We start from the raw sequence: 16279 nt of genomic DNA, 5'->3' as shown, positions 1-16279 counted from the left end.
TTATATAATGGTAAATATTACAATATCATAGCACAACAATAGTTATCATAAATAATGATAAGCCTAATACTCACAATAAAAATAATAAAGTCATATAGATCATAACACAGTCTCGGAGGTAAGAAGTGGATTATCCTTCATCTGAAATGTTTGTCTTTTCATCCTGAAATGCGAGGCAAATGTTGGATCACAATAATTAGGAACAGGGTGTTCAACGCACCACCGTTTCCGTTTAAAAAACGTTTTGCAACGTTTTGTCGGGGCTGAACGCAGCCCTTGTTTTTGGTTTTCTTGTCACATGACAAAATTCATCAAAATTCCTGCATGTTGGTTATGACAACTGTCCTTTTCCCCCCTCAAATATCACTGCTTCACTTATGTTTTTAAATAGATATTTTAATATGTGTGTGTGTGTATATATATATATATATAGAGAGAGAGAGAGAGAGAGAGCAAACAAATTCCATCATTTCCTTTCTATATATAAAAATGTTTTAATAGATTTTTTTACAACCTCTGGACAGTTACACCACCTGAACGTTTTAAGTCCCACAAAAATATCAATATATACTAATATGTAAAAAGATGTTATAATGAATACTAATTAATAATAACTTTCATGTTTACAAAAGCAGTAAGGCACGTGACTTGTCAGCAGCTTTGTCAGCATGTCACGTGATCAGTCAGCTGACGCTATATAAACACTTCAGGTCGCCCGGTTCGCGGATGCGGTACATTTGTGAGGACAGACAACTGACTCTTTAAAACACAATTCAGATTTTCACAACTGCTTCAAAACAAGACGCGAATTCGAGTTATTCTGACGCTTGTTTTATTTACACATACAGCCCATGCCTAACACTTCTTCCACAGAGTCTGTTCAAGAATAAACACGTTTTCCTGGAGTCGTCGGTCTGGACTTATATGTAATGACGGGGAACTGATACAGGTTACCGCAGTGTCGCTCACCGCGCAGCCAGGATGAAGCGTCCAGTTTTCGGGTTGTCCACCTTCTGCGGTGTTTTCATGGTCTGGACATTGTTTTCGGTGCCATTGGGCTTCTCATACCCTCTGGAAGGAGATACAGATTCGCCCGAGCTGAGGTTCGTGGAGGAGTTTAAGCTCGGGTTCAGCTGGCGCAACATGTCCTGCGTGGTGTGTAAAGCGATCTTCGCCACGGTTGACATAGCGCTGCTGGTACGTTTTCCCCATTGTGTTATTGCCTGTTTAAAACTTCCTTGGCTTTCTTGTTGTAATAAATGTTATCTTTTTTTGGATGGCTGAAAGTGAAGTTCACACAGTTCGATTTTGTTCAGTAAGATACATGTTAAACTGCCTACCATCATAGGCCAGAATATATTGTATATAAAAATGCCTATATTATATATTAGTAAAAGTAGTAATAATCATGTGTATACACACACACACACACATTAATTTAAAAGCATATTTCCATTATATGTATTAATATAATTATTTAAAATAATACTTAAGATTAATTTAAAAAAAATCTTATATGTATATAGAATTTTTTTAGACAATACATAATGAAAATATGCTTTTAATTTAATGTACTTTTTACTGAAATTGTATTTATATATTTAAAATAAATTCAAATACACATTTATACATAATTTTGTTACATTATTATTGTTTTAAATCCTTTAATATTATGCTTTAACCTAAAATATCCCTGTACAGAATAATTTGAGTGTTTCTGATATGTCCATGTAAATAAAGAGTAACAACTATTAATAAAGTTTTGTGCGTCCTCTATGAACAGAGTGACTCAAACATGGAGCGTGTGGCACATGCTCTGGGAGAGGCCTGTGTCCGACTGCACCTCTCCGATCCGGATGTATGCCGAGAGATCACTGAGCTCTTCCGAGAAGATTTCATCCGTGCGCTGCAGGAGTCCTTCCTCTGGCCTTCGGAGGCTTGCGCTCTGCTGGTTGGACCTACGTGTGGCCATTTTGATATTTATGCCCCCTGGAATGTATCCCTGCCACGGGTCCCCAAACCCCCAGTTAAACCACCCACCCCTCCCAAACCAGGCTCTCCACAGAGCAGGATACTCTTCCTCACAGATATCCACTGGGATGCGGAGTACGCCGAGGGCAGCCTTGTGGATTGTAAGAAGCCACTGTGCTGTCGCAATGACTCCGGAAGGGTCAGTTGGAAGCAATTTGGAGCCGGATACTGGGGCACATACGGTGAGTGTGACCTGCCTCTGCGCACAGTGGAGAACCTCCTCCAAAACGTAGCCAAATCCGGCCCATGGGATTGGGTGTACTGGACCGGAGACATTCCAGCACACAACGTCTGGTCTCAGACCCGGAAACAACAGCTGAACGAGCTTACCACCATCACTAGACTCATACTCAAACATCTGGGGCCTAATGTAACCGTGTACCCAGCTGTGGGGAATCATGAGAGCACTCCAGTGAATAGTTTCCCACCTCCGTTTGTACACGGGAATCGTTCGTCCCGCTGGCTGTATGACACTATGGCGAAGGAGTGGGCATCCTGGCTGCCTGAGGAAGCCCTGAAGACGATACGGTAAAGTACTGATGGAAAGACTATACAAACTAATAATCTCACACTGATATAAATTAGTATTGTCCCTGTTAAATACATAAAATCATATTATGAACATTATAGTTTTAAAATAATAATAGTTGTTGTTGCTGCTATGGTTTAATTATTTTTATGAATTATGACTTATTTTTTGTAGCTTAATATTTTAAATGCAATACTATACATACATTTGTGGAGTTTTCCCTTTTACAGTTACTACTACTAGTAGTAATACATAAATTTTATATAATTTTTTTTTTAATAAATATTTGTATAATAAATTTTATTAGTACTAATAGTGGTAGTAATAGTAGTGTTATTGCTATGATTTTATTCTTATTATTGTTAATAATAATAATAATAATGTATTACATTTTGTAGCTTAATATTTTAAATATAATACTATAGATACATTTGTGGTGTTTTCATTCTTACTGTTTAAAAATAATAATTATAATAATAAATATTATCATTTATTGTTATTGCCATTGTTTAATTATTAATTTATTAATTATTACTTGTATTTTTGTAGCTTTATTTTAAATGCAAAACTATATATATGTTTGGTGTTTTTTACTCTTAAAGTATATTATTATTATTATTATTATTATTATTATTATTATTATTAATTAGTAGTAGTAGTAGTAGTAGTAGTATTGTTATTGCTACTGTTTATTATTTTTAATAATAATAATAATAATAATAATAATAATAATAATAATAATAATAATAATAATAATAATAGTAGTAGTAGTATTTAATAATAATAATAATAATAATTATTATTATTATTATTATTATTATTATTATTATTATTATTATTATTATTGTTGTTGTTTTAAATGCAAACATAGACTTTACTTCATTTGCTTGCTTGTTTGTTTGTGTGCGTGTTGTCTTCTCTAGGCATGGAGGGTTCTACACGGTGGAAGTTCAGCGTGGTTTGAGGGTGGTGTCTTTGAACATGAACTTCTGTGCACGAGAGAACTACTGGCTAATGGTGAACTCCACAGACCCGGCTGATCAGCTCCAATGGCTCATTCGCATATTACAAGAGTCAGAGAACAAGGGAGAGAAGGTCAGAGAAGTTTACAGAATTCAGAGAAAAAAGTGAACATCTTATTTTCTCTTAAGAACATGAGAAAACAGGGCAATGTTGAAGCCTTTGCATGTTGCAGCAGTTTAACAAGTTGCAATGTTAGTGTTTGTGTCTGTGGTTTAGACGTGTTTAAACATCCAAGCAACTGGTCATGAGTCAGACCAACCAGAAGCGGATGTGTGATAGTTGTTTCTCTATGTGCAGCATTTCATTTTTCATTTTTACATATGCTGATGATCTACAGTAGTGACCAAAAGTGATGTCCAGAGAGGATATTTAATTTAATTTAATTTTATTTTAAGATTTTAAATGTGAAGGACTTTTGAAACACTAAGATTTAAGTTATTTGCTTAACAAAATTATTTGGCAAACAGATACAGGTTTTATTTTGCTATGAAAAAAATACATAGAAAAAAAACAGGAAAAAGCATACATTAACTACAACATAATCAGTCATTAATATTTTGTTGGTTCTTTGTTGTTTTTGCATAAATTCTTCGTATGACATCAGGGCCATCTGGGCAGAGATCCATACTTGGGTCATGTCAGCCTGGCCAAAAATTAAATCCACACAATTTGGCATTTCATTGCATTATCACAAATAGAACAATTGACTACTACGCAATATACTTTTGGCCACTACTGCATTGTACTCTATTGTTTTTACCACTAAATGTAACTCAAATGATTTTGTAGGAATGTCCAGGAATTGTTTTTTTCCTCAATTTCAACACCAAGATATTTTATTACATGTTTTGTGGTTTTGTTCAATAACCAAATCCAAGCAGTGCTCTGTCTGTCTGGTCTCTCTCAGGTCCACATCATCGGTCACATCCCCCCCGGTCTCTGCCTGAACAGTTGGAGTTGGAATTACTATCATATAGTCAACAGGTCAGTCACTTTTCTGTAAAAACATTGTATGTCCTATCCTGCTGTACACATTGAGTTCACTTTCATCTGTTGTAACCCGTAGCTGGGTCTACACAACTGCGTGACTATAGCTTAAAGGGTTATAAAACAGTATCTTTTATGATCATAAGTGTCATATTGTTGTAAAAATGGGTCATGTTGACTGTAACTGCCTGTTTTTGAGATAATTGTGTATATTTGCCATGTGTACCGGTAGGTGTATGTAGTTCAGTGGTTAATGGTTCACTTGAGTCAACTTCACTTTAGTGATCAGTCTGGTTTCTTTCTTCTATAATTCTGTTTCATTTTTCAGATATGAAAGCACCATAGCTGGTCAGTTTTTCGGACACACTCATGTCGATGAGTTTCAGATGTTCTATGATGAGGAAACATTGACCCGTCCACTGAGTGTGGCTTTCATTGCCCCAAGTGTGACCACTTATGTCAACCTGAACCCAGGTACTCATTGAACCGTATTAGTTGTTGTTTTTTGTTTTGTTTTTTTATTGTATTTTTATTTTAGCATCTAGTTTTTATTTTAGCTTTTATATTGAATTATTTTGTTTTAGAACCTAGTTTTTTTTTTTTCATGATTATTGATTATTTTTTTCTCCATTTGTATTTTTGTTTTAGCATTTGTTTTAATATAGCATTTTAGTCTTTTTTTTTTTCTTTTTTTTTTTTAGCTTTTATTTTATATTGAGGTATTTTATCTTACAATCTAGTATATTTTTACTGATTTACTTTTTATTTATTTTAAAATAACCAATTGCTGAAATAAAATAATGTTATTTTAATTTAGCATTTTATATTGCATTTACTTTTTGTATTTTATTTTAGCTTTTATTTTAAATTGAGTTATTTTATTTTACAATCCAATTTTTTATTTTAACATTATTTTATTTTAGCATTTGGGTATTTTGTTTTAATTTAGCATTTGATTTTTGTTTTATTTTTGCATTTTTAGTTATTTTATGTTAGCATTTAGTCATTCATTTTATTTTAGCTTTTATTTTATTGAGTTATTTTATTTTACAGTGAGTTAATTTTTTTTATTTTTCCCTATTTATTTTATTCTATTTAATTTTAGCATTTAGTTATTTTATTTAGCATTGCTGATTTTATAAAAATTGGCAACAGCAATATGATATGCAGTAAACCTCTTTATAAACTTAATGCTGCTTAACCATGGTAAAATCATTGTCTCAGTTTTTCATGGCATATTGCTATAACATATTATTATTTTTTTTTTTTTTTTTTTTTTTTTCTATGGTCAGGATATCGTGTTTATTACGTGGATGGAAACTACCCAGGCAGCAGTCGCATGGTTTTGGATCACAAGACCTTTATTCTCAACCTGACTCTGGCCAACAACCGGCCCTCAAAACCTGACCCTAGCCCGTCATGGACCTTGTTGTACCGCGCCTCTGAGGCCTACGGTTTGTCCACACTCTTCCCATCAGACATGGACGGTTTGACCAAAGTCATGGTGAATGATGACCGTGTCTTCCAGCGCTTCTGGTACCTCTTTCATAAAGGCCACGTATCAAAGCCCTGCGCAGACACTTGCAAGACGTCACTAATCTGCCTCCTGCGCAGCGGACGATACGACCTTTTAAAACAATGTGCCGTGCCACACGGAGATACGCACTCTTTCAGGAAGACAATGTGTTGAGAAAATATGAAAATGGCTATTGAGCTCTCTTGGGATTATTGCCACGCCAACATCACAGACTATGATTTATTTAGCACTTTCATTCGACTTTTTTTTTGTTTGTTTGTTTTTTGTAGCATTTGTTACATTCATCCTCAACATCATCAAACTGTTTGATTTTTGTTCTTGTTTTACAGTTTGCTATTTATCTGACTTGCTGTGGACATTGTTAGCATTAACAGCTGTAAGGTGTTTTGTCAAGATGGGGTTTAAAAGTCAGTTCTCGTAAAGATGTGTAATTTAGGGCAGTGAATCAGAGAAAAGCATTATTGGTTGAAAACAGAACAGGTAGTGACCTCACAACCAAATCATGTGGTGTGTTAGTGCCTCATAAAAACCACAATTGCTCAGTCCTCATTCTCACAAGGTTCAGAGTGTTTTGTGTCACTCTTGAGTGGATTGTGGTTTTTTTTTTTTTTTTCTTTTTTTTTTTTTTTTTTTTCTTTTTGTGTCTTATCACTTCCTGAATCGACCTACACTATGCACACTGGAGCCTGTTCAAGGCCAGTTGTATTAGATGACGGTTTGTTGATTCAACATCGTCATTACGCACTATTTGTTTTAATTGGTAAAGAAATTGTGTTCTGAGGAGATTCTGATTAATGTCACACTTACTAAAAATGATTTTGCACTTGTAGTGTGAGACTTTATGAATGTTGAAATCATGGATTATCTGAAGGTCTTACTAAATAAAGAAATATTTTGCAAAGTGGTTTGTTTATAGGTTTAAGTTATGTCACAACCATTCAAAAGTTTGTGGTGAGCAAGTTTTGTTTTTGTTTTTGGAAAGAAGTTAATACTTAGCAAGGATGCATTGAATTCATCAAAAGGGACAGAAATTTGATACAAAAGCATCCGATGGCAAACAATCCAACTGTCAGAATCCTTCCCCCCACCTCCATGATGAGAGATGTTGGTGTAGTGGCTTAAAACATTCTATTCTGTTTATGGATGGAGCTGAACCAGCATCAATATAAAGATTTATTTTTTGGCGTTTTTGCCTTTTATCTTGATGGGACAGTATGTTGGCAGAAGGCGAAGTGGGAGAGAGAGACGGGATCAGGAAAAGCCCACAAGCCGGGACTCAAACTTAGGTCGCCCCAAGCGCAACAGTGCTACATGTCAGCAAACTGCCCACGAGGCTATCGCTGCCAACTAGCCTGTTGTCAGTTTTGTAAATATTAGAACCTAATTGTGTATGAAACATGGGTACAGAATCCAAACGGCAAACAATCCAGCTGTCAGAATTCATTCCTCCACCCATATGATGAGAGATGTTGATGTAATGGCTTAAAATGCTTATTCTATTCTATGTGTGGATGGAGCTTAACCAGCATCAGTTTGATAAATATTAGAATCTCACTGTGTAAGAAACATGGGGAAAACAGAATCTGATGGCAAACACTCCAGCTGTCAGAATTCGTTCCCCCACCCCCATGATGAGAGATGTTGATGTAGTGGCTTAAAAGATGTTGATTCTATTCTGTGTGTGGATGGACTTTAACCAGCATCAGTTTAAAGTACGGCTGTCTGTATGACACACACGACTCGTGTGCACAGAAAGACGTGCGCCAGTATTGCGTTCTCTTTCACGCTTGAACAAGCAATAACACAGAATTTTGCCAAAATGCCCGTTTTGTCGAGTATCCTCATAAGAGCAGTCCTAAATTAGTTAAATAACGTCTTTAATGAGCTTAAAGAGTTGTGAGAAAATGAGATGCGCATCAGATCCGCATCATGTTCGGCGGCAGTTGCAGTCGACATTTGTCCAGTTTTGTGACATATTTCAAACGGAATATTGAATAGAGGGCAGGGTTTTACCTTAACGCACCTCCTCTCCATCTCTCGCTCATAGTAGACTAGCGGATGGAGGGGAGTGGTTAAGCATTTTCAACCCAAGCCGTCAAACTGACATCATCAGAGAAGGAACGTCATTCCAGAACGGAAGTAACTTTTCAGATTTTGATTAAAGGGGGAGTCTAATGCGATTTCATGCATTCTGGCTTATTTACACTGTTAAACAGTTGCATTCTCATGCTAAACATGGCCAAAGTTTCAAAACACGAGTTGGACGTATGACAGTATTTCTGTGCGGAGAGTTTTTTTCGAGTATGGCCCTTTATCATGTAATAAAGAGCTGAATTCCTTGTATGGGCACTTCTCCCTGATAAGTGTGCACACACATATCACCCAGACCAAGAGCAAGAGTACACCCATCAATGAGCTTCGTTCAGGTTACGGAAGCCGAGAGATTTTTCAACAATGTCACCAAAGGAGTGTGTTTTTGGTTGTGAGGGAAAGATTACCATTTTCAGCTTCCCAAAGAACCCAGCATTAAGGGAACAGTGGATGGTTTGTTTTTCCGGGGGCAGCAACGGAGTTGTGTACGTATGCTTGTTTGTTCCCGGGAAATTGTAAACAAGTCCCAGTTCGACGCTGGATTTGCAGATCATGGGCGGTGAGTAAAACTGCATCAAATGTGTTTTGTTGGCAATCGGCACACAAGTGCATAAAATATAAACAACACAAACGTTTTTGTTCCCTTTTTATTTATAATGATGTCGCAGCTTGCAGACGATCTCTATGCAAAAGCTGTGCGCACTCGTGACTCTTTAGCTCTGCCCATGGCAGACACGCCTCCAGAAGCTCGGCTTTTCGGAAAGACTCGGTAGAGCGTATCTATCTTTTATAAATATGATAAAACTAAACACTTTGGAGATATTAAGGATGCAATACTACTCTACAGGTACTCAAGATTAACATGAGATTGGTAGACACTGTGTGTTACCTACCCTTTAAAGATTACCACGACTAGGGGTGTCGCGATATATCAGTATTGATGATAACTGTGATATTCAAAACATGAAAAATCGATATTGTGTTAATTAAGGGTATGACAATATATTGTGTAAACCGTAATATTTAAAATAATTAAGACATGATATGACATGTAAATAATCCAGCGCCAGTACCTGGTTGACATCCTATCTCTTCCATGTGGTGCCATTGCTGACAGCATGAAATGGGTGTACTCATTTTTGCATCACCCTAATTTTAGTAAAACTGAAAATTTTGTTCTCTAAGTTATATTATTAACCTTACTTTCATGTTATAAGTTAAACAGATGTTATATAAAATGCAAAGGTGAGGAATACAAAGAAAAATGCATGGTGCCTACAGTGAAACATGGTGGTGGCAGTGTCCTTATGTGGGGCTGCATGAGTGCTGCTGGTGTTGGGGAGCTGCATTTCATTGATGGCATCATGAATTCACAGATGTGCTGCTCTATACTGAAAGAGAAGATGCTACCATCTCTCCATGCCCTTGGTCATCGTGCACTTTTCCAACATGACAATGATCCTAAACACTCATCTAAGGCCACTGTTGAATTTCTGAAGAAGAACAGGGTGAAAGTGATTCAGTGGCTCCTGATCTGAACCCAATCGAACACCTAAGGGGAATTCTGAAGAGACAAGTTGAGCATCACTCTCCATCCAGCATCCAGTCTCTGAAAGAGGTCATTCTTGAAGAATGGAAAAAGATAGATGTTGCAAAATGTCGCCAACTTGTTCATTCCATGCCTAGAAGACTATGATTTTTAATGCTGTCATTAAAAATCATAGAGGCTGTACAAACTACTAGATGTAGTGTTTTTGTTGTGGGGTGTCCTCATTTTTGCATCACCCTAATTTGAGTAAAACTGAAAAATGTGTAATCTAAGTTATATTATTAACTTTACTTTCATGTTCTAAGTTAAACAGATGTTATTAAACTTAGTCTTGTCAGCATTTTGAAAATCGTTTTTGTGTTCATTGAGATATTGTTTAAAATGTTCCTTTTCAAAGGGGGTGGACTCATTTATGCTGAGCACTGTAAGTCTGCAATAGTGCACTGTTCTCTACAGCCTTGTAATTAATTGTATTTTTCAAAAAAATCTTCAAATCTCTTCAAATCCCCCCCCCCCCCCCCTCCAAAAAAAAAAATAAAAAATAAAAAAATATAGTACAAAAAAATGCAAAAATTTTATATAGAGTAATTTTCATTGTTATAATAATAATTTTATAATGTGAACCATTGATTAATTCTCTATCCATCTAGTGGCTATAGTTAAAAATTCATGTTCTTTTAATTTTTTTAAGTGTTTGCTTTCCAGTAGATGGCAGCAATCGTCCACTAAACCCAGGCACATTTTTCATGTCTATCACTATGAATGAAATTGAGAAATCTAGATCTTTTTTAGTTTTTTTATGTTAAAAATTTGTATTTGTACAAATTTTAACATAAAAATTTGTGTATTTAACATCAAATTTTGCTATTTTGTGTAAATGTATATACTTATTATATATAATTATTACAAATTGGGGCAAATAAATAACAAAAAATACCATAAATCCCCCAAAACTTCACAACTTTACAGTAAAATATTAAAGTGAGCGATATTACGTTTGTTTAAAAAAAGTTACATTATGTTGCAAAATCACATTTTACTGTCTGGTTATGTAAGTTAGTTGGACAGAAAAATGAATATTGTTGCCCAGTGAGAGTCTGTAGGGGAAACATTAGGCTGTGGCACAGATTCTGGCCCAGACAAAGAAAGAGTTTGAGCTGAACAGTCAGTTCTTGCCCCGCAAGTAATCTGCTTTGCAGGTTGGTTAAGCACATAAGGTGGTGTAGGGGGTCGGAAAGGCAAAGCTCCAGACAATGCAGTGAGGGGAACTGAGTGAGGGGCCTCAGCACTATTCACAACAGGAGGCACAGATACTGGAGAGGCAATGGCAGGTAATTTCCAAAAAGAACCCTTGTAAGGCTTTAGGCGATTGTGATGAACCATCCACCTTCTGGACTGTGGATGTCTCGGGTCCGTAATCTCGTAAGTTACACCATGGGTGTCATCCTTGTCCATTCTCCTCAGATTTTTGCCCTTTCCATTTAGGAGCCAGTTTATTCTGCTTTTGAGCTGGGTCGTCCAAAAATACAAAGTCACCAGGCTTATGTGGGTGGAAAAATGTCCTTTTATCATACTGCCGTTTCTGATTAAGTTTAGCTGCATTGGACCGCACAGCAGCATCCTTGAAAGCATATGATAAACGTGTGGTCACATCACGAGCATAGTCTGCAGGGGTGCCTGGTGTACAGGAAGTGATAGCCGGACTACAGTTCAAAAGGATATCGGCAGGCAGTCGTGGTTCTCTGCCATGTGCAAGAAAGAAAGGAGAGAACCCAGTGCTGGAATGAACACTGGAATTATAGGTCAGTTCCACTTGAGGCAGATATTTATCCCATTCACCCCCACTTTCACAAATGTACTTGGCGAGTTGGTCCTTCAATGTTCGATTCAGTCTTTCGACCATACCATCACACTGGGCATGGTAGGGTGAGGTACGGGTTTTCTCAATGCCAAGTTGACTGCACAGATGTTTAATCAAATCTGATTCAAACTGTCTACCTTGGTCCGTATGGACTACCTCAGGGACCCCGTGCTGCTTAATGTAATCCTCAAAAATGCACTGTGCTACAGTTGTCACACGCTGATCTTTCAGGGGGGTACAGATTGACAAAATGAGTAAAATAGTCCATTACAACTAAAATATACCTATTCCCAAGTGAAGTAACAGGTAGCTCAGTGATGTCAGCAGCAATTCTTTGAAATGGTCTGTCTGCATTAATGGACTGTAATGGGGCCCGTTCATGAGGAGCGGTAGAAGCACATGACTGACAGGATACACATTCAGCACAGAATTTCTGGATATCACAGGACATGTAAGGCCAATAGCATATTTTCCTGGCTCTCAACAAAGTACGCTCAGCACTCAAATGACCACTAAACTTCTCCCCATGAATACACTTAAGAGCGGTTAGAATGAATACTTCAGGCAAGACTATCTGGTAAACAGGAGGGCTATGAAGAGATGACTTTACTCCGCGACACAATATACCCTCTTGGACTGATAATTTGGGGAATTCATGCCAGAGTTTCCTAAGTGTGGCTGGGGAACGTTTCAGTCTGCCTAATGGTGGTCTTTGATTACCATTCTCTTTCCAGCTCATGACAGTACTAAGACAAAAGTCAGCCTTTTGCTGAACTTGTAATTCAGCCAAATCAACTGACAGTGTCGGACTTGTGTCAGGAAGTACTCCACAAACATTTGGCGCTTCAACAGGAGAGGAGACTTTTTCAGCAGTAGTATGGCTGGAAATTACACACTGCACTGCTTTTGTTTCTGTCACAGGTAAGCTAGGGTGCCGCGACAAGGAATCAGCATTACTATGCTGCTTTCCTTCTCTGTGAAGAATGGTAAAGTCATACACATCCATTTCAAGTATCCAACGTGCTCTTCTACCAGTCGGATCATTATCAACTGAGGCCTTTTTGAGGTTTGTGGTCGGTAATAATTTTGAATGGGGCCCCTGACAAGAAATGTCTGAAATGTCGGACAGACCACACCACAGCCCACAGCTTGCGGTCATAGGTGGACCATTTCTTTTCGGAAGGTGTCAGAGTGTGACTGGCATACACAATTACGCGTTCCTTCCCATCCTGCATCTGCGCAAGCACTGAACCTACACAGTCATGAGAAGCATCAGTGTATAATAGAAAAGGCAGTGTGAATATAGGGTGAGCGACAATGGGACATCTGTGATAAATTCTTTTGGCCACGATAACCGCGGTGTGAAAAATCTGATATCGTAACACCCAGTTCCAACTTTTCTGGAAATGGAGTTGTACAACATAAATTGTTACATAACAGCTTTAAAAGAAATAAAAACTGAATTAAAGAATTAAAGACAACTCTTGTGTTTTGTAGATCCTTTTTCTCACCAGATCGCTTCATCGTTTTCCATTAATGAGATTTGGCAGTGCTGAGTAGATGGTGCTGTTTTATTTATTTTTATACAGTTTGCTGTTTGACAAAATTGCAGTTTTTATACATTTACGTACAGATAAATGATAATATAATAGATATAGATACATGATAATGATAGCCCATTTCTAAAACATCTGTGAAATCACTATTTCACAGACCAAAAACAAGATTTTCAGCATCCAATATCAATAATAGAGAGAGACTGTTTTCATTTAAAACACACACAAAAAAATACAAAATACATTTATGTGGCAGGATAATCACAAAATTATAGGCTATACAGCTTTATGTCACTTCCAGATACCTATGGACACGCCGACATGGATCAGAGTAGACAGAATTTGAAGCACTAGCTGACAAGACTTCTTCCAAATGCAGGTAAAGTAAATAAGGTAAAACAACAACAACAACAACAGCTCGTCCACTTGGAATTATAAGGTTCTGTCTGCATTCTGAGCAGTTCTGAGATATTGAGCTTCAAAGTTTTTGCATTCCATTGGACTTTGTAGATATAACCTCTTTGTTTTCTAAATAAAAAAGTCCCCAAATGTACTCAACATTACCAAAAACATTACATAATGTAAAAAATTTGTCACAGAATAAGAATATGTGAATAACTCAGTTTTGACAAAAATGTCACATAACCTTATAATTCCAAGGGGACAAATTATTTATTATCATCTACATAGATGGTCTAAAGCCAGGTAAAGAATTTTGTGATTAATTACAACTTAAACATTTAGGATAGGTTTAGAAAATTATTTATATAAAACACCTGTTCCACATTCTTGACATTCATAAGACACATCCAGGTATTTATAAGTCCCATTACAAAAAAATTATATTATTGTTGCTCTTGTAAAATTATATATAAAATGAAAATAAAATTTTCTTAGCTATGTAAATCTTACCGAAAGGACTTATATGGAGGGCTGTTTCTTGGAAACACTGTGTATTTGAGATTAATTTATGTGTTTTTCCTCTAGCGCATGTTCTGTGATCAGTTCGCCCATAGTTGGCATAAACGACCTTTATTAGTCCCTGATCTGACACATGTAAAAAAAAAAAAAAAAAATCATTAGACTTGAGGTAAAGTTTAAGCATACTGCACGCAGTTGAAGAGGGTCCCTCCTGATCCTGTTCCCCTCTTTTCTCTTCCATTGCTTTCTTTCTCTCTCATACTGTCCTATTTTGGCACAAATCACCAAAAATATAACTTAAAATTACTAAATTACTCACGACATCTGAGGTATTCAGATCTTCCTTCACAGACATGTTTCCTTGTCGCTTCTACACCTGCAGAGAGGAAACATGCGAGAGGATCAAATTACTTGAAATAAAGTAATATTCTTCTGTACTAGAAAGTCTTTTTTATTTAATAAGACTGTACATTATACATTAGTCAACTGCAATTCTTACCATGTTGACACAGTACGAGCATCACTGAAAATCAAAATCAAATAGAAACAAATTAAAACACTGAACTGAACATTTGAAATCTTGCAAGTTGCAAGAATTGGTTCTAAATCAGTACTTACAAATGATCCAGCTTAGCTTTTGCACCAGCATGTTGAATGTGTGAACAGAAGGAAAACTCTAGAATTCTCTTAAGGAGACACATGTGCACACGGTATTTATAACAAACACAGTTCTCATCATCATCATCTGTTTACTGTAGATAACAAATGCAGAAACGGGAGTTTCGAAACAATCAAGATTCTAAAAAATAAACACTCCTTTTTTTCTTGCCATCTAATGATTGCATAAACTTGCTGCAAGTTTAAAGTCAGGTCAGTTTCTAGTGTTTTACACAATACAGATTGTTTCAAAGCAGCTTCACAGTATAATAAAGAGAAAAATATCAGAATCAACTGTGAAAACTTCTTCAAATATAAGATAAATTGAAATTAAAGCAGCACTAAAAAGACAATAGTGCCATTATTCCGCTCAAGTCAGTTCAGTTCAATTCAATAACTGTCTAAAGTTCATCAATTTTGAAACAAGTTCAGTTCAGCTATAAGCAGTTCTACAGAAGGCAACAGTGTTGTTGTTTTTCAGCTCGAGTCAGTTCAGTGTTTATTACGATCCATCTAGGTTAAATCGCAATAAATTAAGAAAAGAAAGAAAAATGCCTCCCCCGCCCAGTCGTCAGACCAAAGGAAAAAAAAAAAAATAGATAAATAAATCAAAACCACTAGATTCAGGGTTAAAAAAAAAACAACTAATGTTTTATTAAGATAAAAGAAAATGAGTAACATTTGAGAATTTCCAGGATAACATAAACCAGTAGGTGCATAAACTTCAGGAAGACCCAAGGCCCAAAATAACAAACAAAATGAATAATAAACAAATAATATCCAAAATAACTTCCCTCAGATTATCAAAACAAAATACAACAAATTACCCTTACTACACTAACAAAACAGAGCGAACTTAATTTCAAAAGAAAAGGGCAGGTCAACCCTACCGAGCACCATCACTGTAAAGAAAAGAAAATATATAACAGAGTCAAAAAATCAAAAAATAAAATACACAATATGTAATGGGGGTCTGGCGGCTGGAGAGGAGACAGGAGAAGTGCGACCGGCCCGAAGTCGCACAGCTCAACTGCAGAAAGCGGAAGAGATGGTTTTAAACCCTTATTCAATCGTCCTAAGCCAATCCCGGCAGAGAGAGGTGGAGCCATCCCGCAACCGATTAGGCTACGTGATATCCTGCTTAACACAAGCAAAGCAAAAGAACACAGACAGAAATAACAGGAAACAAACAAAATAAACAATATACTGAATTACACAATTCCGTAACAGTTGATGTTGCAAAATGCGATTCAGCTATAAAGCATCTCTATGGAAGATGTTGGCGCAGCCATTTGCATGAGCGATAACTGGTAAATTTAATTAAACTATATGAAGGAAAAACACACACACACAACTCGGTATTCTCTGTCAAACTGGAACCTTTTTTAAATTTTGTATCCATTTATGGATAACAGGGTCACAAACACACTTATTACAAACGTTAACACCCCCACTTGCTCTCATACTGTAAAATACTGTTTACAATTATAAGTCAATTTGAGTCACCTTTATTTATATAGCGCTTTTTACAATGCAG

General features: G+C 36.4%; 1 protein-coding gene and 1 long non-coding RNA gene across 2 annotated transcripts; one reads left to right on the top strand and one right to left on the bottom strand.

The window, feature by feature from the left end:
- The first annotated feature begins 695 nt into the window (after positions 1-695).
- Positions 696-7011, top strand: smpd1 (sphingomyelin phosphodiesterase 1). The gene is made up of 6 exons (XM_051908219.1): positions 696-1197; positions 1784-2559; positions 3484-3655; positions 4491-4567; positions 4899-5044; positions 5863-7011. The coding sequence occupies exons 1-6, from the start codon at positions 982-984 to the stop codon at positions 6258-6260; spliced, it is 1785 nt and encodes a 594-aa protein (XP_051764179.1). The 5' UTR covers positions 696-981; the 3' UTR covers positions 6261-7011.
- A 6150-nt stretch (positions 7012-13161) lies between these two features.
- Positions 13162-15965, bottom strand: LOC127521637 (uncharacterized). Its single transcript, XR_007932426.1, has 3 exons — positions 14704-15965; positions 14585-14608; positions 13162-14461 (listed from the first exon to the last, which is right to left on the bottom strand). It is a non-coding gene; the product is annotated as an uncharacterized LOC127521637 (long non-coding RNA).
- Positions 15966-16279: the final 314 nt, after the last annotated feature.

This window comes from Ctenopharyngodon idella, chromosome 10 (assembly GCF_019924925.1).
Source record: "Ctenopharyngodon idella isolate HZGC_01 chromosome 10, HZGC01, whole genome shotgun sequence".
NCBI lineage: Eukaryota > Metazoa > Chordata > Actinopteri > Cypriniformes > Xenocyprididae > Ctenopharyngodon > Ctenopharyngodon idella.
This window is presented reverse-complemented; position numbering and strand designations above follow the sequence as displayed.

What these genes read in the sequence shown, in the direction of transcription:
- smpd1 (XM_051908219.1), top strand. Translation starts at nt 982, where the DNA reads ATGAAGCGTCCAGTTTTCGGGTTGTCCACCTTCTGCGGTGTTTTCATG. An exon ending in CGGTTGACATAGCGCTGCTG is followed by an intron (nt 1,198 to 1,783) that starts GTACGTTTTCCC and finishes CTCTATGAACAG; the next exon opens with AGTGACTCAAACATGGAGCG. An exon ending in CAGAGAACAAGGGAGAGAAG is followed by an intron (nt 3,656 to 4,490) that starts GTCAGAGAAGTT and finishes GGTCTCTCTCAG; the next exon opens with GTCCACATCATCGGTCACAT.